The sequence below is a fragment of the Cynocephalus volans genome, chromosome 10 (genome assembly GCF_027409185.1).
Source record: "Cynocephalus volans isolate mCynVol1 chromosome 10, mCynVol1.pri, whole genome shotgun sequence".
NCBI classification, from domain to species: domain Eukaryota; kingdom Metazoa; phylum Chordata; class Mammalia; order Dermoptera; family Cynocephalidae; genus Cynocephalus; species Cynocephalus volans.
The window spans coordinates 122661609-122688001 of NC_084469.1; the positions used below are offsets into that span (position 1 = coordinate 122661609).

The window sequence follows — 26393 nt, forward strand, 5'->3', positions numbered from 1 at the left end:
GGTCCTTAATCTCTTTAAGCCACAATTTCTTGCTCTGTAAAATGTGGATAACCATTGTATTAGACTGCACCTTAAGATACTGCCATTCTTCTACCATTTTTGACCTACCCTCTGATTCCTTGTAAGGATAAAATGGGATGGCATATAAGCACTTAGCCGTGCATGGCACATGATAAATAGCTGATAAATATTAGCAATTATTATCATCATTATCATTATATAGTTCAAAGCTCCAATTAGGGCTTTGGTGTTTCCATTATTTAAACAACACTTAGTTGTCTTAGTTGACCTGCTTTCCCTTATGGTGATATTTCCAAAACTCATCACAGCACACTGTTCTACTCAAACTCTTTATCTCTTCCCTCAGCCTTTAAGTATCATGGGGTATTTCCTGCAGAGAATCGAAATTAACCATGCACACTACGTTGGTTATATATACTTATTTATCTTGACCAGACCTAACATAATCCATTTTCCAAGAAAAATAGCATTTATTTCTCATGATGAGATATGATGCTCTTAGAATGAGTTACATTTCAAGGGACAGGGTGCTGTAGTCCAGGGGGTAGCAAACCACAACCCCCAGGCCAAATTGCAAATCCAACCCACTCCCTGTTTTCGTAAAGTCTTATTGGAACACAGCCACACCCAGTCAAATATATGTTGTCTGTGGCTACTTTTGTGCTACCCTGGTCTCGCTCAACAATGCACTCAACAATGGTTGAATGCTTCCCACAGAGAATATGTTTACTATCTGTTTCTTTACAGAGAAACTTTGCTGACCCCTTTCTAGTCCAAGGCTTTGAGTGATCATTGTTTAACACCAACAACAAAATTAACATTATTTGCTAGAGCTAAAGACATAACATCAGCCTATACATGTAATGGTGGGATGGGTGAGGAGTGGAAAATGGTACCCACAAAGTGATTGTACCTATCCTCTGAAGCTTGGTTTTAACTCTTCCTGGAAGGGAAGATTTTTTGCACCTTCAATTAAAGTGCATCACTTTGATTTCATGAACACGATAGTGACGGCTGAACCTAGAATTCTGTTGGGAAATCAAAAACGTTTATTTTGTGAACATTGTTGTAGTTAATTCAAACACATTTCATTTATTCCTTAACAGTGATGACTTTTAATGATGGCAAAAGGGCTCACTGAATTTTTTTTCTGGCAAATTTAATTGCAAAGTGATCCCTAATTAATTTAATAACGATTATTCTCCACCAAGGATATGTTTTTGAAGATCGTCATCATACAAAGTTATCCAAAAATTCTTAAACATCACAACTACTATAAGAGAAAGAGATAAGGCACTGGAGAAGGGAGATGTGCCCAGTTTCTGGCACTTTTATAAGTGCTAAATAAATAATGAGGTGAGAAAATATAAATTTTTTAAGCAGGGGAGAAGAAGGCATATGGAGTATTTTAGTATCCCAGAATATAAAAGGATTTGTAGTATTTGTAGTTTATTCCCCTGTAACTCACTTAACCAAAGTAGGTTTCTCTAAAGGCAACTCTAATCATCTGAAAAAGATGCCTAAAGCCAAGAGAAATAGACATAGCAATGCCAAAGAACATGGAATCTAGGAATTTGCTGTGAAGGAGAACTGTGAGTCATCCCTCAGGTCCATGGCTTTGCATTAGCGTAAATAAAGAATAACAAAGAGCAGGAAAACAAATATTCAATAGAGTAGTAAGTGTTCTGTGATCTGCAGTGGAGCGTCACTACTGCAACAATCATTTCTGCCTGACTCTTGTCATGTTTATAGCTTGCAGGCAATGGGAAGCTCATTTCCCCTCTTCTCTTGGTTACCAGTAATCTCAAAGTTCACTTTTGGGCCCAATTTTTAATAATAGTGAAAACCCTGACAAGATCCACACTTCCTCTCTAAACACATCTTACTAGTCCACATTTATTCCCTTTCCCTGTTTAAAGTAGTGTTCTTATTTCTATTTTATCATACTGTATCTTAAAAACCTCTCAGATCATTTTAGGGTAAAGATAAGAAACAAATGCATATTAACAATAGTCACAGGCATGATGCAGCGAGACTATCTGGTTATTTTATGCATTACAGCTATTCTCCTTAACAATCCCACAAAGGGTAAGTGATAATCCATTTTACACTGTTCTGGAAAGTGAGGCCCAGAGATGCCAAGCAGTTTGCTCAAGGCCACACAGCTAGTAAGTGGTAGAGCTGGAAATTAATTGCAAAGTGGCCCCTAACTAATTTAATAATGATCCTTCTCCACCAAGTGTATGTTTTTGAAGATCATCAAAACCTGTGTTCTTTTTACTATACCAGGGCTATGGGATGTTGCCCAGGGATCAGCATACTATGGTCCCTGGAAAACCTGCCCCATTGCCTTTTTCATAAATAAAGTTTCATTGGAACATAGCCTTGCTCGTCTATTTACATGTTGTCCATGGCTGTTTTCATGCTATGATGGCAGGAGTTCAGTAGCCGTGATAGAGATCTTATAGCCTGAAAAGTCTAAAATATTTACTCTCTGGCCCATTACAGAAAAGTTTACAAACCCCTGCACGACACCGTACTGCTTTGAGTTAGTACTTTGTTTGATAAGGGATAATTTATTAAATCATCTATTTTATAATAATAGATTATTTTATAATAATGTATTTTTAAAATATTTTTTTAAAGAATTATATAAAAAGATACGAAGCCCAAGGAGTTAAATTTCAGAAGGCAAAAAATTTACTTATGAGAGAAGTGTTCTTCCCTGATGTTTTTAGATATACTAAACATTTTACAATATGATTTTTTGATGCCTGAAGATGGAAAATATATGGGAAGGGAAAAATTAACTTGTAGACTTTTTAAAGATTTCCTAAAAAAATCACAATTAAGATCTAGATTTAGAGCATTCATTACAGCTAAAATCTGCCTCTCTGTTTTTCTTTTCATTTAGTTTTCATACTGTGTAAAAAAGTGAAGCAACATGATCCTCTGTTAGGCATACCAAAAATGGATTTCTCATGTTGAGCAAAGAGTAATGCAGATATGTTGGCCAGAACATTATTCTTAAAATTGAGCTGGGGAGAAAAAGAAGGATTAATCTGTAATTTACACATTGGTCTTCAGGGTAATTTATCCCTCTAAATTTGGAATTTATTTATAATTTATAGCCCACCCACTTCCATAGAAGGATTCAAGACAGCAAAATCTGAAATACGAATCCAAGAATATTATATCTGGGATTAGTAGATGTCGAATTCTGAAAGTAATTTAGAAGAGAGCGAAAATAAATAACTTTGTTAAAAGATTTTTCTCCTCAAATGTCTACAAAGTAAAGAAAGGAAAGAAAACCGTTATTTTAACCATTCCTTTAAACACTACCATTCTATATTATCTTCTAAGTGAAACGAAGCCTAATTTCTTTAAATTATACTCAAGACAAAGTTGCAAAGAGAAATAGAAATTTCTGATCAAAACTGAAGTTCTAAAAACCTTTAGAATTGCATAATTATTTTAATATGAATATCCTATCAATTTCAATTAATTTCCAGGAAGAATCGAAACCCTTGGTCAATGTTACAAGAGTTAACTGGTAACTGGAATCCAAGCAATGAACATCCTATATTATGTGCGATCACCAACTTTTTGAATTCCAGGATTAGAATCCAGATGTCTGTCTTGTCAAGGATATATGGAACTCAAACTGTAAAACATTTTTTGAAGAAGAAAAAATACTATGGAGCACCATACTAGGAGCTGTTGCACTATTGTAGGCCCCTGTTCAAAATGTGCATTTTCCAGTAAACTAAGCAGCTACAGTAAACTGAGGATGAAAATGTGCAAAAGCATCACAAACAACATACTGTTATTTTCCAGTCTATTACAGAAAACTCCAGTATTTGGCCTGAATGATTAGAAAAGGTCCGAGCTCTTTTTACTCCAAAAGACGCCTCCGCCTGCAGGGAGTGTGGAATCTGGCTCTTCTCCAGGACTGCAGTTTAAACAAAACTATCCTTCAAAACTCAGTTTGGTTGGGACTTACCACAGGCTTTGGTTTGGAACTTTCCAGTAATTCCCAGAATAATTTGACCTGAGACACACTGGCCGACCACCACCACTGCTAATTCTGGGGAGAACTATCTGGAAGCAGGCTGAGGCTTTCTGGGCTGACCACCCTGAAGAGTGAGAGATGAAGAACAGAATAAATGAATGAAAATGAAAGTGGGCAAAGAAACAGAAAATGGACAGAGGAGGGAGCTGGTCAGGACCTGCTGAGCCTTGAGAAAACTGGCTTTGGCAACAAGGTATATGCGACCTCCTGATGGAAGACTACACCACCACCTATGAAGTATTCTTACCAGAAAATTAAACCTGAAGTTGATCAAGCCTTCAGAGTCAGCCACTCTCTCACAGGGAAGGTAGGAGACAAAAGCATATGTTAAGTGACACCACAGGGATGCAGTAATCAAAATATAGACTACAGAAATCTCTTAAGGACAACCTGGTCCCTTAAACAAATATGTTACATTTAAAAAAATGTTAAGGAAAAAAATTTAAGAGGAAACCTGTAGATTAAAATGCATTGAGCTTATTTGAATCCTCATTTAAATAAACTACAAGAGAAAGAGAAAGGAAGGAAGGAGGGATGGGGGGCGGGGAGGGAGAGGGAATAGAAACATATATTATTTTAAATTGTATTAAGCAATGAAATTTGGGGGTAATTTGTCACTCAACAATACATAACCAACACAGATTTGGGTTCAGATTCTGGATCCATCACTTGCTAAACTTAGGAAAGTCACTAAACCTCTCTGTCCATCAACTTTATTACTTGTAAAACGGAAATAATAATGGCTAACGTCTAGGGTTATTGTAAGAAATTAAAGAGAGAATACATATATAAGTGTTTCACATTGCCCTGCACAGAGTAAATAAAAAGTTGGCTAGCATCTATTGTTAATACAATTATTATTAGCAGTGCTCATTCTAAAATAGATTCCTCTCCCTAGTCTCCCATCCCCCACCTTCCAAAAACAGATGATCTCCCTGAAGAGGCTGGAACTACATCTCCTGTAGAAGGCGGATGGAAGGTGGTCCCACAGTACAATGAGCTGCATTCTGCACAGTGTTTGCATTTTTAGCATCTGTTTCTACCTTTTCCAGTCTAAGACTTCATGATAATATGCTGCCTGTCCCAGTGCAGGGACACACACATGACCTGGGAACACGCACAGGGAAATGGAGGGTGATGACACTCTGGCTTGCTTGTATACAGGCTTTGAAATGGTATATTGCATGGGGACATCCACATGGAATTTAAATTTAAGATTTTTTTTCCTTTCCTCAGTACAATAGCACAAGAACAGATTGGTTCTGACCTGGCAGCTTTTCTTTTATTTGTCATTATGTTTTACACACAAGGAAATTTTAATGTCTAAAGATGGGAGGTGATGATAAGAACAGAGCTACACATGTTTTTTTGGCAGCCCAGTCACCAGCACTTAAATTCACTTCTGACAGTTCTCAGAATCTAAAGATCTGTAAGTACTAAACTGTCATCTGCCTATCCATGAGAGACTTCACTTTGGCAGTATTTCAAAAGTAAAATCACTCGCTTTTTTATGCATATTTTAGCCACTACAGTATTTCTCTAAGCCATGTAAAATCCTGTACTCTCCAGAGACAGATACAAAGAAGTTTGTGTTACAGAGTGTTCTAAAAGGAAAATCACCCTTGTTTCTGAACCTAGAAGTACAAAAATTCAGTCATTTGCTAAAATCTAGGATTAGGGCAAAATGGGAGATAGCTTCCTCCAAGAGTGTGAGCGTAGTGATCACAAAAGGCACTTGAATTTGATGATGATTTCCGAACTACTTAATGGTTAAAAACGAATGGTCCCAGGAAGACGTGGACAGTGATCCTGTTACATGAGAGGTGGTTCTCTTGGGCAAAGCTGCTCACTTCCGGTGCAGTCAGACACAGGCATTGCAGGAAGCTTCAGAGTTAGTGAATCTAAGATCTCACATGGTATCAGGAAAAGAGCAGAACTCTTTTGAAAGTCAGAACTGGACTGAAAGTCTATCTGCCACCCACCTGCTAAATGACCCTGTGAAAGTCACTCACTTTCTGAGTCTCAGTTTCCATCACATTTAGAATTTTTAAAATGAAAAATAGTGCAGCATTGTGGTTAAGTGAAGCCCTAGAGTGGCTAACTCAGCCCCTCTACTTACCATGTACTTTTATATAAATTACTGATCCTCTCTAGCCTTATTTTCCTCATCTGTATAATGGAAATAATAATAGCATCTACCCCACAGGAATGCAAAATAGTCTCAGCGTGCGGCCTATAACAAGCCCTCAGTAACTGAGCTGCTACCTCTGCTGGTGTTGCTGCTGGTTCTATTCCCTCCCAAGCAACCACAGACATGCTAGGTTAAGGAGTCAGCCATTAGTAATAAAACACTACTTGCTGACAACTGGGATTATGGCTTGTTTGAGGTTAACTTGGCTTCTAATGGCCACCATTCTGTTCCCAGAGCCTAGAAGAATGTGTGTGGCTTTGGAGGCACTCATTACACGTGTATTAAGTGAATGAACAAATAGAGACATGAATGATGCAAAAATAAATGAACATATGTCCTGAAAGCTACTGATACGTCCTGACTTGAGGTTCTCTGACAGCTCTGGCAAGAGATAGCAGCTAGCAATTCCCCATTGCCAAGCACTGCAAAGGGCACACAGTAGGGCTCACTCAGATCTGCTGCCTGGCTGGGGAATGTTATCTAACTGCTGCTTTGAGTGAGCACAGGCGAGGGCAGGACCTGCACGTGGGGCATCATGCAAGTCTCACTAAAGACTCCAACTCAGTATACAGACCTCAAGGACTCCAACCACTTGCTCTCTCCAGAAAGAGCCTCAGAAAGCAAACTTTTAAAAAATAGTCTAAAAGAGCAGATTGAAAAACTACAGGAGACACAAGAAGGAGTGGATACTGAGCAGCATTATGAGGTCAGCTCCACACAGTACCATTTGAATATCTGGTTTAAGATCCCTACCCTCACATCCTGCATCTATTTGGAGAACTGCAAAACTTCCCAACAGAGCCCAACCCAAAGACAGCGTGTCATTTATCAGAGTTTTCCAGATTCAGTGCCTCCAGTGCCACTTGTGTAATTATCTTATCCTTGGCACCACCTGCACTATTATTAACTTAATCCTTGTGTTTGAATCAACTCACTGAAATGAAGTTATTTATTAATAAAATTGAAACCACTATGTTAAATGAGAAACCAGTATTGCTCGCCCTAAATATGAGGTAACTGTAAAAATAAACATTTGGAAACAAAATATTGTAATTACAGCATAGTTAATTTGGGGTCTGAGGTCTCCTCTTCCTCCCCTCTCCCCCACCCCAGTTAGAAAGGAAAGTTAGTTGTGATGGCATCCAAATATGCCAGCTCCTAACCAAGGCTTTCTCCTTCAGGCATTTTGAAAGACTGAAAAAGAATGAAAAAACGGAGTAAGTTTCTCACTATGTGAGTATATGTCTTTGAAGTCACACACCATGTCAAATCATCAGAGCCTTGTGAAACAACAGATCCCTCTCACGCACAGATCCTCAGCCCCCTGCAGTACTGGGTAACTGAGGCTACTTATTCCTGAATGCAATTAAAGTATGTTTTTGCTCACTTTTGAGATGCACTGCAAAAATGTCTACAATCAGGACACATCTTACAATTGCCTGGCTTCTTTTATTAGCCACTTTTACTAGTGCTTTAATAGTGTCTTTGCTTTTTTTTTTTTTTAATCTGGGAAGTTGTTACTAGATTGATGACACATCTAATAATAGGGGTGACTTAGAGTCAAGAAAATATGGTACACCTTAACAGGGCCAATATAAATGAGCCTCCTGTTTGGACGCCAGGACAACAAAACGGCCTTGCGTTCTCCCAATTGTGTTCATCTGATAAAGACATTACAATAGCAAGAAATTATGATCTATAACCCTGCACTGGAACACTCACACATTCTTGGCCTTGAACGCTTCAGCAAAATGTTGCACACTACGGAGCAGAGCGAGGTCCAGGGTCATTGCTTCTACCTTGGCTTTATGCTGGAATGAGAGAAAATAAAAAGAAATGATAAATAACAGCACGTTTAGTTCATAGTATCAAGTTACAGTAAATGTGTTATGGAACATGTCGGAATTCCCCTGTTTAATATTAGACGCCCAGAGAGAATATAAATCATTGGGATGAATGGAAGAACAGGGCTTTTACTGCCAAGTTGGGGAGGATGTGAGGCTGGGACTCTGCTAAACCTGCAGGCTGGGGGTTGTGCTGTGTTTCACTCAGCACAGAGAAGAGGCTCCGAAGGGCCTTCAGGCTAATGTTATCTCCTTTCAATGTGCGTGCTAAAGGAAACACCAGGACAAAGCCTGACTCAGGCAAGCATGCAAAGGACAACATTTTAATCTTGAAAGCTGCCATTCAGGTTCTGAAATGATTCCACCAAGCCCACATCAAAAATTAAAGACAATTCATTTATAGAAAGTACAAAATCAAGGCAAGCCTCATTTATACCACTGGACTCTGGCCAACCTGTGCCCCATAGAGAACACTGGCTTAGTAACCCTGAAAACTCTATAGATAAGTAAGGCACATACTAGTAATAATAATGATGCTAATAATGGCTACTGTCTATTCAGAGCCTAACACGGGCTGGGCATTTACACACACCATCTCATTTAATCCTCAACAACTGAAAGACAGGCAATATTCTCCCCATTTTACAATGTAGCATCTTTCAAGAGATGACAGAGCTGAGAAGTGGGATAAGGACTGACCCCAAGTCAGTCTGACTCCAAAGCCCAAGATCCCTCCTTGCAAGAAATCAGAAGGACTTGAGGGTCCAGGATTTGAAGCCATCACATTCCACTGGACACATGCCTCAAGGCACAAGTCTGGAAGGATAGCTCAGGGTACCTTTCTAATTTGCCTTGTATTTATGGGGCACTCCCAACTTTTAAGTCTGGATGGACTTCAGAGTGTGAATACAAGCATGCTTTTAAAAGTTTGCAGAAAATGGAATTAAAAGATAATATCAATCTTTCCATGAACTTTTTGAAAACTCTTCATGTTATCACTTCTTAGATCTAGGTCCTCTGAAGAACATAAAGTCGGGAACACCAGGGCCACATGCCTACTCACATAAGAAGAGTCCCATAAAATACATGGTTAACTTGGGAATTCTAGTCTAGACTGTGATACTTAAGTAAGATAAAGGAGAATAACATGACACCTGGAATGGCATGAAGAGTGATGCAAATGGCACTGCTGAGAACATCCTCCACCCTAATTGTCTTATTCGGGAATGGGTACGAGCTGTGCTGAGATGGTTAATGTATCAACAGCCAGTTTATCTTGGCCACCTAAGTCCTGAGCTCTATCCCAACTCCTAAGCTTTGAACGATAAATACCAGGCAGAAGCAGCTGGAAAGCACACTGACTTTGGACCATTTAACATTTCTGAGCCTCAGTTTCCTCATTTGTAAAATATGAATGTTAATTACCTACTCTCGAAATTGTAAGGATAACTATTAGCCACCTAACATCCTGTCTGGAAGAGAAAAGATATTTAATAAATTCAACTAGAAAAAGATAAGATGTCTATTGTGCCAAATTCTCTTTTTTTGTTTTGTTTTGTGGGGTTCTTTCTGGTGGCTGGCCAGTCAGGAGATCTGAACCCTTGACCTTATTGTACCAGATTCTTGCCCTGATGCCACTAAGCAATAAATGGTGGTTTGGGTGGGCTACAGTACATGATGGTACATAGCATGATGTTGATATCCAACGGTCTTCCCAGAGGACCACATCACCCAGATCACTGACAAGCATCACTAACGTGGATCACTGACATTAGAATCTGGAAGGTCCAGGTCATGTCTACTAACACAGCCCACTTTTAGAGAAAGATGGTATGAAGTGATAAAGTGCTTTTCCCAAACTCTGAAGGCATATCAGGGACAAAGGCATGATGGGTCAATATAGACTTAAATTCCTGGTCTTAAATACCAGTGGCAGGTGCTTAAATGTGCAGATTTTGGAAGGGGGAGGAGAAGCAATAACCTGATCCAGGAAAAGGGGAAAATGTCAACATATGGGTTGTGTTAGAGTTTCCTAAGATCAGGGATAATTGATCTGAAGGTTCCACTGTAAGGTGGGACAACACCCTCTTCCTGTAAAGAGGGAGACTGTCACCAAGAGACACGAAGGACTTGGGTGAGGTCACACCTGTGTGGAGAGACTGGGCCTCCAGATAAGGAGCAAAACTGCACAGGTTCTGTCTATTTGTCTGATGGTTAAAATTCTCTTCAGAGTGTAAAATCTGTAAATGGCTAACTTTTATTCCCCACAAAGATTCTTTTTTTTTTTTCTTCCTAAAATATTTATTTATTTATTTTTGATTAGACATATTTTTGGGGTACAGGAGATTCTTATGCCCCATAAACACTTAACTTTCACCGTCATCTACCTCCTCTGGTCCCCACCTCACTTCACACGGAGCATGACACTCACTGCCACGCACAGAAATCTGAATGTATCACAAAAGGAAAGTGGGATATTCTTCGTGTTGTGGAGAGCGGTAAAGAGATCGTTCCTCTCAGTCAAGCCCCCTACAGAAACCCCAAGGGAGGTGCAGTCTACACATGAGGGTACTTCAACAATTTCATGGAAAGATTCATATTACCCTTCAGTTCTATTTTTCCATGAACTTTCTGAAGTACTCTCCTATTATAAAAACCATGGACCTATTTCCCCCATAAAATAGGGAAAACATTCCCAGTAGTGACCCCAAAGCAATATCCCAACAAAAATGACAGCCGAGTGGCCCATGCATTCTTTTACATATGTAACCTCCAAGAGGTGGCTTGCCTTTTCATTCTCGCCCTTCACTTCAAAATAAAGCACAGAGCTGCCACTACCAATAAGAACAAAATCAGAACATGCACATCCAGGGGGAACAAGGGGTCACAAGCCATCAGGTAGTTCAACAGACTAATCCACAAGCTGTGGGTTACTAGGCTCCGGGGGATAGTGATTCAAGTCCACACACTATTATTCTGGTAATTCTCCTGCCCAAGGTATCAAGTTTCCTGTTTCTGCTACCAACCCTGAGAGATGTAGAGAAACTGTGTGTAATACAGCAAGTCAGTGGAGGAAAAATGTAGCTTTTAGAATTAGAGTGTGTGTGTGTGTTTAAGTGTGTGTTGGGGGCTGCTCTTCCTATTGTCTAACAAACTTAGCAGCTTTATAGAAACATTTGTTGTGGGGTGTGCTCTAAATGGGAACGTGGCGGACAGACTGTAAGCAGAACCCATTTTTGAGGAGTGAACTGCTTGCTCATTGTTACTGATAAGAACAGATACTACACATGATCTTAGCCAAAAGGCCGAGAAGCGATGCTTGCTCATTGTTAGGTGAGGACAAGAGACCATATCTACCAAGGTGAGATTTCCTGCCAAGTCTGACAGAGAATCTGTAACACCACAATTCACTTTCTTGGTTTAACTCATAAAATTTTTGTCATTGTTAACTTTTATTTGGAACTAATTATAGACTCTCAAGAAGTGGCCAAAATGGTACAGGGAGTGCCCATATACCCATCAGCCAGCTTTCTCTGTTGGCAACATTTTAAATGTGTATAGAACATTATCAAAACCTGAAAACTAACACTGGCACAATACAATTTACGAGACCACAGTCATTAAAGGGATTTTACCAGTTTTAGGATACATTCATTTTCTTTTCTTTGTTTGGTATATCTTTGTCCATAATTCTGTGATATTTTATCATGTGTATAGATTCATGGAACTATCACCACATTCAAGACAGAACTGTTCCATCACCACCAAGGAACCCAGGACTTCATTAAGAGGTGTTAGAATTAGCACATGCCATCTGGAACATGGAAAGTTCAGGCCTTGTTTGGCCAGAGCCTGCTCTCTGCCTGGCAAAACAAACCAACAAAAACACCTCTTAGGGCCGAGCCCGTGGCGCACTCGGGAGAGTGCGGCGCTGGGAGCGCAGCGACGCTCCTGCCGCGGGTTCGGATCCTATATGGGAATGGCCGGTGCACTCACTGGCTGAGTGCCGGTCACGAAAAAGACAAAAAAAAAAAAAAAAAAACACCTCTTAGAGCTTGAAATGGCCAATTATATGTGGTCCAAATTCCCGAGCAAGGCTCATATGAGCCTCTGTTAATCAGGATGCACTTCAGTAAGGAACAGCACCCACATCTCCATGTACTAAAGCAACCCAGGATTATCGTTCACCCACACTTCTTGTCGACGCAGGTTCGGCGGGTCCATGCTCATCGTGGTGAGCCAGGTGCCCAGGCAGATGCAGCCTCCACCCTCTGTAACAACACCAGACTCCACAGAATGGGGAAGAGAATGCAGAGAGTTGCATACAGGATCTCAAAGGCTTCCACCCGGCAGAGACAGATGTTACTTTGGCTCACATTTCATTGACAGAGAAAGGCATGTGGCATGCCTAGCTTCAGGAAGGCTCAACCCTCCATGTGCCCATTAAGAGGAGAAATGGAAATACATAGTAGGAACACTAACTATTAACACACAGTGCATGACTTCACCCATGTCTACCTCTCCAAGTTTATTTTAGGACGCTTCCTGCTTTACAATCACATTAATTACAAAAACATTTAGAACAAACAGATGAACATAGACTCCTCAAAAATGCATCTAAAATCTCACCACTCTAAAATAAACTGTAAGTCTTCCATATATCCGTCCTTCCCTTTCTGTATATCTCTCTATCTTCCTACCACTAATACATATACCTACCTTTGTTTAACAGAAAGAACTTCATACTGAGAACATCGAATCTTGGAATGCTATTAAATGCCTCTCTACCCTTCACTACATCCTCTTTCTTTCCTCTAATCCCAGCAGTACACAAACTTATCCCAGGCAAAATAGAAATGTTAATTTATTTTAAATTATGTATACAGGGGAGGACAAAATAAAATTATGTATACAGATGCTACTACCCATCATTTTAAAACAGAACCGCACAGGTGGCATCCCACACAGAAGCATCAGACGATTTCTAAGTAGCTCAGAAGCCTACCTGCTTCTGACATCCAGGGCTCAGCCAGAAAGACATAACTAAGTAACCCACATACTCTTCTCTCATTTCCTTGGGACACAGGGGCCCTCACTGGTGGTACAGTACACTGACACTTCTGATAAAGAATTCTTTAAGTTCTCAAACCTGTCTTAGTGATTCTAGAGTCTGTAAATGCAGAACTGAAGGGGTTGCTTTTTGTTGTTATGCAACAGTGATCTCTGGTATCATTTCATGACTATAAATTAGCCAAGTGTGACTCAGATGTGATACCGCCTGAAACCAAAGGAACCATATGGGAAATGTGCGGTATTTAAACAGAGAAGTAGATAGATCCTGCCATCCTCAGCAGAGACGCCAGAGCTAGGCTGACCTGGAGCCATAGCCCAGCATGACCATAGAGCTGGCAACATGACTTCAGGGAAGCTTCTCGAATGCTCCGGGCCTCAGCTGCTTTATTTGAGAATGGGCATAATACTATTTGCCTTGCACGGTTAGAGTAAAGACTAGATACACAATGGGCTCTCAGTAAATGCTATTATCATTATTATTAGTTTAGTTTTATTTTGTTTTGTTGCGTCCTGGCCATTACAGGGATCTGAATCCTTGACCTTGGTGTTGTCAGCACCACACTCTCCCAAGTGAGCCAACCAGCCAGCCTATCATTATTATTTTGAAGGTAACCACTAAAACATAATGCCCACTGTTTCTCAATAATAATGCATATTAGAAATTGCAAGTCTGCCTTGTGTATTACATAAAATTAACTAACAGAAAGTGTGCACAGCTCCTCTGTGAATCATGATACATGACCCCAGAGAGGAAGGAAAGAGGCTCTCTGAATCCCTCTGAGGCCATGGTGTCCCAATTCCCAAACTCAGTGCGTGTTTTAAACCCCAAATGTGTGGGCTAAGGCCATGGACTCAAGCCGGACTGTCTGGGTCTGAGTCAGTTCCCTCACTTTCCGGCTGGGCAAGTTACTTCTCCTTGTCCCTTCAGTTTTCTCCTCTCTAAAATGGGAATAACAAGAGCACTTGCCTTACCTAGAAATGAGGGAATGTACGTAAAGCACTTGAAACAGTGCCTGACACCCGATAAGTAGTCTATAACTGTATATCATTATTGTGTTCACTTATTGTTTTATCATCACAGTCGTCGCAATCATCAACATGTGCACCAGATCACTTCACTCTTCATGGATAGGGCTGAATGAGTCATCGCCAGGCAAGGGAAGCAATCTCAGAACACTGTGAGTTCCTGCCCCACAGTACACGTCTATCCCTACAGCAACCTTGAGCAGGGAGGAGGGCAGTTATTAACATCCACCCATTTCAGAGATCGAGAAACTGGAGTTCAAAAAGCTCTTGCATGACTCTACACTGATTACAACTGGCAGAGCCACGACTGACACCAAGTCAGGATTTTAATCACTATTCTACATTCCACAACACCCATCCAATCTACCTGTCCTCTCACCCACGACCCCTCCATGCCTCTCAGAGACCCACACAGCAGCTGAGGCCAAAACTAGAGGAAATGACCATATCCACAACTGCCTCATACAGAAGGCAGCATGCTGTCCTGCTCTTGGTCAACAATGAGGTAATTTGCAAGGTTAACATTTATAAACGTGAATTCATTCATTCATCTTTCATTCACACTGCCTCTAAATGGAAATGCATTTTCCACAGATCCATCTCCTTCATTTCTTTTCTTTCCCCCCCTTCATTAGAACAGAGAGTAAATATTTCTTACCTGCACTCTGCTTACCAACAATGAAAAGACAAAAAATGTAATATCTCATGGTAATAGGTATGTAGACAACTAAATAATTCTGGTGATCGAGCCTATTTTAAAAAACCACAAATTATTACTTTAAAATCATCATTAGTTGTAAACTGCCTATGAATTAACTGGGAACATATCAATTTGTTTTTTCCACTATCTGATTTCTCCCCATAATGAATGCAAGAAATTGGTCTGGGGACCAAGCTGTTGGGTGTTATGGAACATGCTGGGTGAAATCATGTGATTTCAAAATTCTCTCACGTAGCACATGGGCCTTGCTTTTTCTACTCAGCTCAACCAAAAGAACACCCAGCACACACTTTCAACACATCTCACAGCAGGTGGGAGCAGCACTTTGTCTTGCTGCATTGAAAGCATCATTACTAAGTGGGTGAAAAGAGTAGCTCATCAGTGCAGTTGTTGGAAGTGGAAGGAAAGAGAAACCCAGATGCGCTGAATGGGTGCATGGAGCCCAGTCTCCAATAAACCAAGAGGAAATTCTCTTTTAGCTGTGGGGGTCTTGCCATATGCAACTGCAGAGGCAAGACACTGGTAACAGAGACTTAGCTACTTTGTTATCTTGCTTCAAGGGGCCAATCTATGTGGATTTGATGGGTGTTTGCCTACCCTCTTACACTAATGGAAGGGTTCATTTCTGGATTCCTCTAAAAAAGTTCTAGTAATATAATTTTTCCATTTTGTAGATAAGAAAACAGAGGCTGACAGAATTTAATGTTGCACAGCTAGTTAAGAGACAGATCCAGGTTTCTAACAGAGATGTGGCTGACTCCAAAGCTTGTGTCGTCATGGGAATGCCACACTGTGCTACGCTGCTGTCATCATATTCTTCAGCATATAACACCAAGAAGCTATAAAGAAATTAACATCACCTATATATTCTTATTTGTGTCTATTTTACACACTTAGAATTTACAAGAGAAGTGTTATTGCTGAGAGAGAAAATGTAACTAAGGCCATAATCTACATTCAGAGCTTATTGCTAATGGCATCCTGCAAATTCTAATCCAATGGGCCTTAATTGCATTATGCTGATGTCTCTCACCCTTCCACTTTACATACTCTCAGTCCTGATTTTATGTTCTAAAACCTTAAATAGGAGTTGTCACATTTACAACAGCAAGAGACACTCGTGCTGAGCATATTATTGACATGACATTATTCACCGAACTACAATAGAGGTCTAACTAAACTGGTTTAATAATTCATCAATATCCTGTGTGGGAGTTCATAATGCTAATTCCTCCAGTATTATTTAAGTGATGTTAATGGTGGCAAAGAATGGCAACACCTTCGCTGAGAAAAGCACAAGCAGGTAGATGCTTGCATCGATCTCTTATACCTCCCAGTTGAACCCAAATCAGCATCGTGAACAAGCCTGATGGGGAGTTTGTCCAATCCTGGCAAAGTCTAATGATTAACAGTATGCACTGATAAACGCTCTTTCTGATAGGACACCCAGGAAAGGGAAGAGTTTGAGAGTCTCCTTCATGGCTCTATGTATTTTACTAGTCTGTATAACACTTTGCTTTTAATAAGAAAACATTCTTAGAGAATATTATACATTTTGAAATAGGGAACCACACTAAAAATAATCCCTGACAAAGCCCCGGATTTTTTTTAAAAGCCATGAGGAACGGACTGAGTTTGTCATTTCTAAGCTTCAAATCAACTGTCAAGCATTAACCCTCATTCCTGGGCTCCCCACAAGTGCTACCCACTACATCTCTTTCCAAAATACACACACATCCCTAATAAGAAAATCATGACAACTCTTTCTTCACTATATACAGGCCAAAATTTTTGCCTTGAGTTGCTGGAACTCAATTTATAAAATAACTGTATCAATATCTATAGGTAATTGTGAGGCTGTTCAAGGAGAAATTGCACCAGATAACAGCTTATTTAATTTGGTATATGAGTTACGTGCCATGTAAAGCAAAACTATTAAAAATGCTTAGACAGTAATTGGCAATATTTTGCACTCCGGGTAAAAAATGCTTATCTTGCCAGAAACTAACAAGAGAGTGAAAATATTCCCAAACCTTCCAATTTCCCTGTATGCAATGTATTCACTTTGTAGCTTAAAAACAGTTTAAGGAAGGACAGTGAATGGCATAGGCGTTTGGCAGTCAACATGATTGCACATTTATGCCTTGCTATTGAAGAAAGAGCCTTTTTTCATAGTGAATTTTTCATTCTAACGTAAGTGATGATTTACGTTAACTATAGGTAAAGCATGGTTACATTTTCCTGAAGGATTGCAGGCAAGTAAAGAGTAGTACAATAAGTTGAAGCATAAAAGCTTTCTCTGTCATAATATTTATTATAATGGCATATAAAATAGCTGAAATAAATAATAGATGACTAAAGGTAAATTCATATGATAAAGAATCCTTCAGCAGACACCATTACTTTTGACTGCTCTAGTTTTATACACAGTTGAAGACTCTTAATAAACATGCCCTATATCTTATGTAAGTACTGGAAACATCAGAGATGTGCTTAAAAGGCAATATACTGGACATCAGCTAATTTACTGTATAATTATATTCTCAATAGGAACAGTCTATATTTTTTGAATATTTAATAGCTATGTTCCTAATGAAACTTGTTAAGCATTGGAACTCCCTAGTTTGGAAAAGTCATTGATAAAAAAGAAATCAGTGTCCTTGCTTCTATCAGAAAGAGATGCACAGCTCAAAACACAGAGATATGGGGCCTGTTGATTATCTGGTTGCAGGTCAGTAATGGTTAAATTGAATGGAAAAAGAAAAACAAGATGTGTCTGCTCTGGTTTAGAGGATTTTGTATTCTACATGAGGGACTGGTGAAGTCTGAAAGGTCCTCAAATGGCAGGACAGATCTTCCTAACAGCCCTTGGAATGTAGAGAACCAAACACTCAGCCCAATGTGAGCAGCATCTACCCCAGGGGTTCTCAACCAGGGACCATTCAACCCCCCAGAGAACATCTGGCAATGTCTGGGGACATTTCTGGTTGTCACAACTTGTGACAACAAATCATTATGCATACCACCCCCCAACTCAATAAAAACTACCATGAGTCTATCTGGAATAATGGGCTTGGGTTGAAAAGTAGCATAATTAATCTGATATATTTTACTGGGATGAATTATTTGAATTAACTCAGAAGTCATAATGGGCTATTGTCTCTCAAAGACTGTTGCAGGCTTATTTTATGCTGTTTGGGTTCCAGAGTCAATTGGTTTTTCAACTCTATAATGTCCCAACTTTCATTTCTGCTTGCAAATTGAACAATTCTTCCCAGAGCATATCTCTTTCTCGTAATATCTCGGCAAAAGTAGCATGGAGCTCCAGCACACACAGATGTTCTGGCTTTTCCCTAGAGCATCAGGCTTGGTAGGAACTAGATCTGCCTTTCAAGTTATGCCAGAGAATAGTCACTAGATGTCTTCTGGTATGACACAGATACACATGGGTGTCTCTGATCAATAGGTGCTTTTTGACTATTTGGTGAGTAAGATATGCAAGCTCCTTTTGCCCTGTGGCTCTACTGTCCCCTAAGAACCAATTGTAACTTACATTCATTGTATGGAAGGAGAAAGAGAATATGGGGAATCCAATTCATATGAGGAATAGCCCAGGAGTCACATACTCTTCCACTCTAAGACCATTAGTAAAAACCTAGATGTCCTATCTCAATGTAATGCAGGTTGGAAAATGCAGTTTCTGTCCAGTCAACCTTTTCTTAGCAACAATCTTATACTGTGAAATGGGGAGAACTATTCTGAGGGATAGCTAGTTCTCTCTATCTGCAGTGTATTTTTTTTCATACAACACAGAGGTAATATTTAAATTCTAGTCATTGGTTTCTGCCTTTTAATGTGTGAGTTTAAGTACATTTTTATTTCTTGTGCTGACTGATATATTAATACTGATTTCTGTAGTTTATTTTGTGTTTCTTCTCTATCACATTTATTGCCTTATATTATTTTTCACTTTTTCTGGGCTTTTTTGGATTGAGTTTCTTTATATTTTAGGCACTCTGCACATCATTTTCCCCCCTTGTTGCTTATTTGAAAGCTAAAGAATCTTTCTTTTTTCTTTCATTCTTTCTGTTACTTTTGAAATTTTAACAAATACAATCTAAATTTTCTCCAACAAAATATATAGTTATTCAATATCCCTATCACTCTAATCAACAAAACCAAACTATACATGATTTAATGGCTCAATGAAATCCTCCCTAACACACACACACAAAAAATCCTCTTGTTACTATTGTTTCAGTTCTTTCTCCAATTCACCTTTTAGTGTAATTTATTTGCTCTTATAGCTAACCAAAAAGATGCACAAAATTTGGCGGCAACTTGACTGTGACTCCTCCTTTTGTGCATGTGTTGTTTTGAGTTCTCACCTTTTTCTGTCTTAGAGTTTTGGTGGGAACCTATAAGATGCTGCTAGGCAGATGCCCTATTAAGCAGAAAACCTTATTTTTTTCTGAGGCATATTTTTAAACCTTTTTTAATTTATCTGTGGAATATCCTGCCTTGCTTCTGCAGAACCGCAGAAAGATTTCTGTCTTTGGATTCATCCATAAATTAAAAATAACCATTGGGGTCACTTCTCAAGCATGATGATACTATTACCTGTTTACTGCATGCTCTGCTTACCGAGCGCATATCCGTCATCATGCAGTGTGGCCCACTTCTGAGAGGCCCAGCCAGCCTGAAGGACCAGGAGAAATACTTGGATTTCCAAACGGCTTATGGAAAATTGTCGCTGCTAATGTCACTAGCCTACTTTTATTTCTGCTTATGACTTTGTCTTGTTTGGTGGTATCTTATATAGTCTTTCATTCATTTCCTAAATTAAAGTCTGTCTTGAAAACCTGCTCAGTGCTATTCACTAAGTATCAGGTATTAGAGACAGAGATATAAAACTGTCCATTCTAATTTGCTATAAATGTCCATGTGAATTATTGGTTGTTTTGATTTTCCTTCATAGTCTCCTACAGTGTTCTTGGGAATGGAAATTGGTATAACCCTTTTGGAGGACACCCAGCAAAAATCTATCAAAATTTAAAATGTGGATATCTCTTGACCTAGTGATTCTACTTCCAAGAATTCATCCTATAGAAAAAATTATATATTGCAAATTGTATATATTGCAGCATTGCTTTTCACAACAAATTAGAAAAATAAACAACCTAAGAATCCTGTCTAGAAAAGACATTAGTGTGGCTACTACACATGAACTAACTGGAAACAAGTAGATATGAATCCTACTAAGATTATTAAGAAACTATATGAAAAAAGATTAATCTGACCTTAAAAGTCTATGAGTGTTAAAGACAAAAGACTCTGAGCCCCAACCATGCACAGTAGGAAGTGTGCTATGGTAACTATGACAGCCCCTAAGGAAGATACACTCCTTACAACCCAGTTCAGATGGGACCATAAAGGAGAATGGACAGGGTACTTCCCTCTAGAGAGCAGATCTAAGACCTAGGTAAAGAAGGTTCTCTAACTGCGAGGTCATTTACCTGCCTGGCAGGATTCTATTATTGACTGCCACGGAGCAGTATATTTCCCTTACCTCTCTTTTGAAAAGAGGAGATTGAGCTGCTAATATTCTGCCACTATTCCATCTCTATGGACACTTCCCAGCAGTGGAGGTTGGAGGCATGAATAAGCTGCCTTTGTGTATGTCACAGGACCATAAGGAACCATGTCTAAGCATGAAGGAAACACTAGACTTCGCACAGAATTAAGTAACTGAATGAAACGTTAAGACTTTCTTTGAGAGAGAGTGAATGTATTCTCTGTGTGGGAAGAAGGAAGCAAAAAGGTATCTGATGTCCATATGGGAAGACTGCAACACAGACTACTAGCTGTTTAAACATGTTCAAACCCTCATGTCTTATTTTTTGGAGTACACATCTAGATTCCTTGCCCAGTCTCCCTCACAATTAGGCATAGCTATGAGACTCAGAACAAGCCAGTGGAATGTAAACCTAAGTGAGGTGTACCCCATTCAAGGACTAGCCCATAAAACTCTCACACACATACTTCTGCCTCAGTTCCACCCATCCTTCCAGCCAACTGGGAGCCCAACAAGCAAAGTAATATAAGCAAGAAATATATTAACATTGTGTTAAGCTATTAAAATATTGGAAACTATTTATCCTAACACCTGGCATTGCCTAACTAACACATGAATAAACTTTCTAAAATACTGAAAGGTTGAAGGTAAAGCTATTAAAGATAAATATGGAAAATTCTGAAAGCAGAATAGCTAAGGTAGTAATATTAACATAAAAATAAAATTTTAGGCAAAAAATAAAAAGAAAACAATAAAGTTAACAAGGGACACTCACTGCATGATGGAAAAAACAATTAGGCAAGAAGATATAACAATCACGAACTTCCATGTGCCAAACAAAATAGCATGAAACAAAAAAGAATAGATGAATCTAATAATTTTAGTGAAAAAATTTAACTATATATTAGAAATAGACAGATGAAGTAGACAAAATAGACAAAATGATTAACAAACTTGATATAAGAAAGCTATAGAACCCTACTACACATAGAAAATATGCATTCTTTTCAATCATACATTCTTGAAATTAACCATAAGCCATATCACAAAGGCAATTTTAACATGCTTCAAATACCTGTCATTATAAAGATCACATTTTTTGTTTTACTATCATACAGTTAAATTAGAAATTGAAAATAAAAGATGTTATTTAAAAATGGGAAAGTTACATCCATTTGTAGAGAGTTAGGAGCTAGGAAGTCGAGGCAGAATACACTCTCTTAGAACAACAGGGTCACATTCAACAAATTCCTGCAAAACAATGGCATTGATGCTGGGGAATGTACACATAAACTTTATGACTTGTGTACTTAATTAAACACACCCAGATGTATAAAAGATGAGGTGACATAATCTAATACTAATGACTAGTTTTAATGCTAGTTAACAGTCAAGAAAAAAGTGACAGTAATAACAAGAGACAAAGGAGGAAAGGACAAATAAGAATGTAGGAAAATACTATAATAAAGACTCATAGAATTAGGTGACCTCTAAACATTACATAACTCAGGAAACAAATTAATTTTAGAAATGCTGACCATCATTGGCAGCATGGAAGAAGATCAGGAAACAAAAATAAACAAAAAAGAATAGGCTAACCTTGCCAGGTACAGGGGTCCATACTTGTGGTCCCAGCTACTGGGGAGGCTGAAGCTAGAGGATCACTTAAGCCCAGGAGTTCAGGCTGTAGTGTGCTATGCTGATCAGATGACCACACTAAATTTGACATCAATATGGTGACCTCCTGGGAGCAGAGGATCACCAGGTTGCCTAAGGAGGGATGAACCAGCCCAGGTCAGAAACTGAGCATGTCAAAAAAGAACAGGCTGAGGATAAACTGGAAAGGGATTGGTTAAAAAAGGGTTGTCCCACCCCATACCCCGCCAAATTGAAACGACTATAGAGGAATTAAAACACACACTGCAGATAGTAAAGAGCAAAATTTACCCAAAGGAAGGTAATCTGTTACAACGAAAAGAAATATAGATGTTTCTCCCAGAATATACAGGAAGAATACTAAAGAAACACATAATAAGATAAAAAATAAAGAGACCAGAGAACACAACTCTATCCTAAGGATCATAGATACACTTAAGAAAAAGGACAGAATTGGAATAGAAACATTAAAAATGATGTAAAAAAAAAAAAAAAAGTTCAAAATGAAATGTAGATATATCTGTAATCCCCAGTGAACATCTTATTCATATCTTTCCCTTTTTTCCCCTTTCCCAAAGTAAACATTATTTTGAACTTGATGCTTATCCAGGCAATAATAATATTAATGGTGATGACTAATTGTTATATAGTACTTAGTACATACAGGGCCCTGTTCTAAGAGTAAGCACATTTACATATGAATTCACATAAACCACTCAACAATCAGGTAAACCACTCAACAACTCCGTGAGGCAGGTGGTAATATTATCCCATCTTAGAGAATCTGAGGCACAGAGATATTAAGTAATTTCTCCAATGTTGCAAAGAGAGTAAGTTTTGGAGCAAGAATACAAACCCAGATGGTCTAGCTCCTGAGTCTATGCTTTGAATACAGAGCTCAGCTGCCTCTATCATTCTGATATTAAAAGCCATTTACCACACAGCACACATCTGTATCTATAAGCAATGTATTTGTTTTTTAGCAATTGTGTTTAATTGAATTTCTGAATCTATTTATTAATCCTCCCTGAGAGAGACACCCTTCTGGAGAAACTAGTCCCATAATAGGATGGATAACAGTATGAGATGAAAATGTTTGCTTCCTTGAGATTTGTCTGGACATTAATGAGAAATCAGTCTGGCCCCTCAGTACTGTGGCAGGTGCATTTATGTGGCCAGCTCAGGCTGGGCGAGCTGCCCTCTGCACAGTGTATGTTAGGCCTGCTGATACTTCCATTCTATCAGCTGTTTTAACCACATCATTCTCAAATTCTTTGTTTTGATTCATCTCTTTATAATCTCAAATAAGTCTTCCAGTAAATTTGATTAAATTTGGCTAAATGGAAAACATTTCTCAAGACCTTTCATGTTTTTCTGATTGCTTCACATATAAAAGATACATTTGAATATAAAATTCCTGATTTTCAGTGTTTTCATGACAATATTTTTCACTATCTTTTGGAACTTACTGTGACATGAGAAATCTGATGTCATCAAGTAAACTGGTTTGAATAGTGTCAGGACACAATGAGCTCTGAACAAACATTAGCTGTCATATTTATAATTTTCCATGTTAATGTGTTTTTCTTTACTGAGAAAAGAAAAGCATGATGGATTTGATGGGAAAATAAACTCTTCACATAAGAAAGGAAGGATAGAGGAAGAAAGAGAGGAGAAATAGGAATAGAGGGAAGGATCGAGGAAGAGAAGGCAAGATTAAGAGAGAGACAGAGACTGAGAAATGCAGAGAAAGAAAGAGTCAGGTGGGCCTGTGAGGTTTTCATTGCTTGTGAGACAGCTTAACCAGGACTGCTTCAGGAAATGAAGTCCAAACAGAAGCTGGGGAGAGGGGAGTCTGTGAGGAGCAGCAGAGTGTGGCCACTGGCATGCACATTCCAAACAGCAAAGGGATGCCCATCCTCACGGTGCACAAAGCATGCTGGTTTGGACATCAGCACATGGCCACATTCATATCTGGCTTGCTCTGTAGTATCCTTTCTTGTAGCCAAAAGGGACAAATGAATCACATTGGGCAATTCTGTTAAAAGCCAGCTAAGTTACAGACTGCATGTTTTCTGACAAGCATCCCAGACAGCATTAGAGTGGGGAGGGGAAGTGCGGGGGACACCACCTTATAAATGTCCATTAGAAGCCACTTTGGAATGGCATGCATGTTAAAGCAGCTTGGCCTCAGTGCACGCTCTCCCTGCCTCTTCAATATTTATAAACAGCATCTTCCCTTTTCCCGTTGGCTTGACGAGACAGATGTTCTCTGTGGGAAGAGATTCTGCTACTTGCAGCGCAATGAGATGGTCCAGAGTTTTCACCACCTTTATAAAGGTAGGCCTTGGTACACTTGGTCCATTAGGACAACTAGAGAAAAGCACTGCCTTTATGAGGTCGCACCCCTTTCTGGGATACCAGGTCTGTAATGCATCCTCCAGAAGTGGATTTGGGGGCATTATGGCTGAGGGTCACATTATCCAGTTAACTCAAGTGTCACCTGTCATCACACATGCAGGATGCATAAATTTAGGAAATCCATCCCATGAGATAAACACTCATGTTAATTAAACACTTTTGAAAACCTATCCTCTGGCAGATACTGTTCAAGGAAGGGCAGATTACAGACATTTTACCCTGCTGAGCACTTACAAAGTAGATCTAATTATTCCATTCTATAAAACAAAACAAAGGCTGACAAAGCATAAGAAATCTACTAAAAAATCATGTAATTAATCAACTGGTAGAACTGGGATGGCAGTCCTCCCTCCACTCTGATAAGTCAATTCCACTTGAGAGACAGTACTGCTGTCTCTGTACCAGAACTTTCTTTCCAGTCCTGAAATTATCCCTTGGTCCAAGAGATTTCGGTGGGGCCACACTCCAAAACATACTTCACTCCCCAAAATGTTGTTCTTTCCATGAACCCAAAGCCTTTTACACCTTTTTTGTTTTATTTAGACCATTAAAATTGTAACTTTGTGATGGAAAAAAAAAAAGCCAGCTAACTTAAACCTCTCTCCAACCCCCATGCCCCAGGCTTCAGATTAACAAAGTTTGATAAGTGACTCATGTATAATATAAATAGTTTCCATATGTGTAGAAATAAGATGCTAACCTAACTACCTGCTCATTTTGATTTAGTAGAACAGACTTTTCTTTCCAAATGACCATGCATCCTCTAGAACAGGGATTGGCAAACTTTTTCTCTAAAGGGCCAGAGAATAAGTAACTTAGGTTTTGCAAGCCATACAGTCTCTCCCAACTACTCAACTTGTGTAGAGGGAAAGCAAAAGCAGCCCTAGACAATGCACAAATGAATGGGCATGGCTGTGTTCCAATAAAACTTTACTTACAAAAACAGAATTCTTTCCCGCAGAACACAGTTTGCTGACCCCCATTTTAGAACAAGAGTCAAGAAAGATTTACTGTGCTCCCCTAAAGTCTGACAGTCTTATAATTAATATTATATGCAGACTCCAATGAATGTATGAGAATGTCATATCATCCCTTAGAGCGTGTGTTTTAATCACACAGGCCATTAGATAGCAATAATTATAACACATGGCATAACTAGTCTCAACAATGTACAGAACTAAGGATGTACAGATGAACTTAGCAGTAAGCATCTATTAATATTTCTCCTCGCAAAATGTGTCTTCTACTAAACAATCTAAAATTTCAGGAGTATTACACTTCATAAATACTGGCATTAAATGGCTGCTAATCATTCCACACATCTTCTTAAACACAGAATCTTTTGAAATATATTATGGCATCTCTAGAAATTTACAAAAACCTATCAAAAGATTGAAATAGGAGTTTTTAGACAATTTCCAAGTATGCTAATCCCTGGGCACTTAAGGTGCTAAGAATAGACATTTTTCACCAGATCCAAAGATATACTCCCAGATCTGCTAGCAGGATTCTATCCAGAATCCTGACAACAACCATCAAATCAAAAGCCTCACCTTGGCCACCTGTGGGCATATTTCTGTCCTGTCCATATGCATTTATACTTCAAAAAAAAAGCCAAAAAAACAACAAACCAAGCCAAGAACAAAACAATGCATCTCCTAATGAAAAGAGAACTACACAATTTCTTCTTTATTGGAGAGAAGACAGTTGCAAATGAAAACACAGAAGCTGGGGAGGGTCGGGGGGACCATGGAGGGGAATACACAGAAGTACACAAACAAAATGAAAGAATG

General features: G+C 39.0%; 1 protein-coding gene and 1 pseudogene across 1 annotated transcript in view; both read right to left on the reverse strand.

The window, feature by feature from the left end:
- WWOX (WW domain containing oxidoreductase) overlaps positions 1 to 26393 on the reverse strand; it is a 983029-nt gene that overhangs the window by 717535 nt on the left and 239101 nt on the right. Inside the window, exon 6 of the mRNA XM_063110099.1 lies at positions 8007 to 8095. Coding sequence (XP_062966169.1) covers positions 8007 to 8095 — 89 coding nt within the window. The remainder of the gene's footprint in view (positions 1 to 8006; positions 8096 to 26393) is intronic.
- On the reverse strand, positions 11343 to 11445 carry LOC134389904 (U2 spliceosomal RNA; annotated as a pseudogene).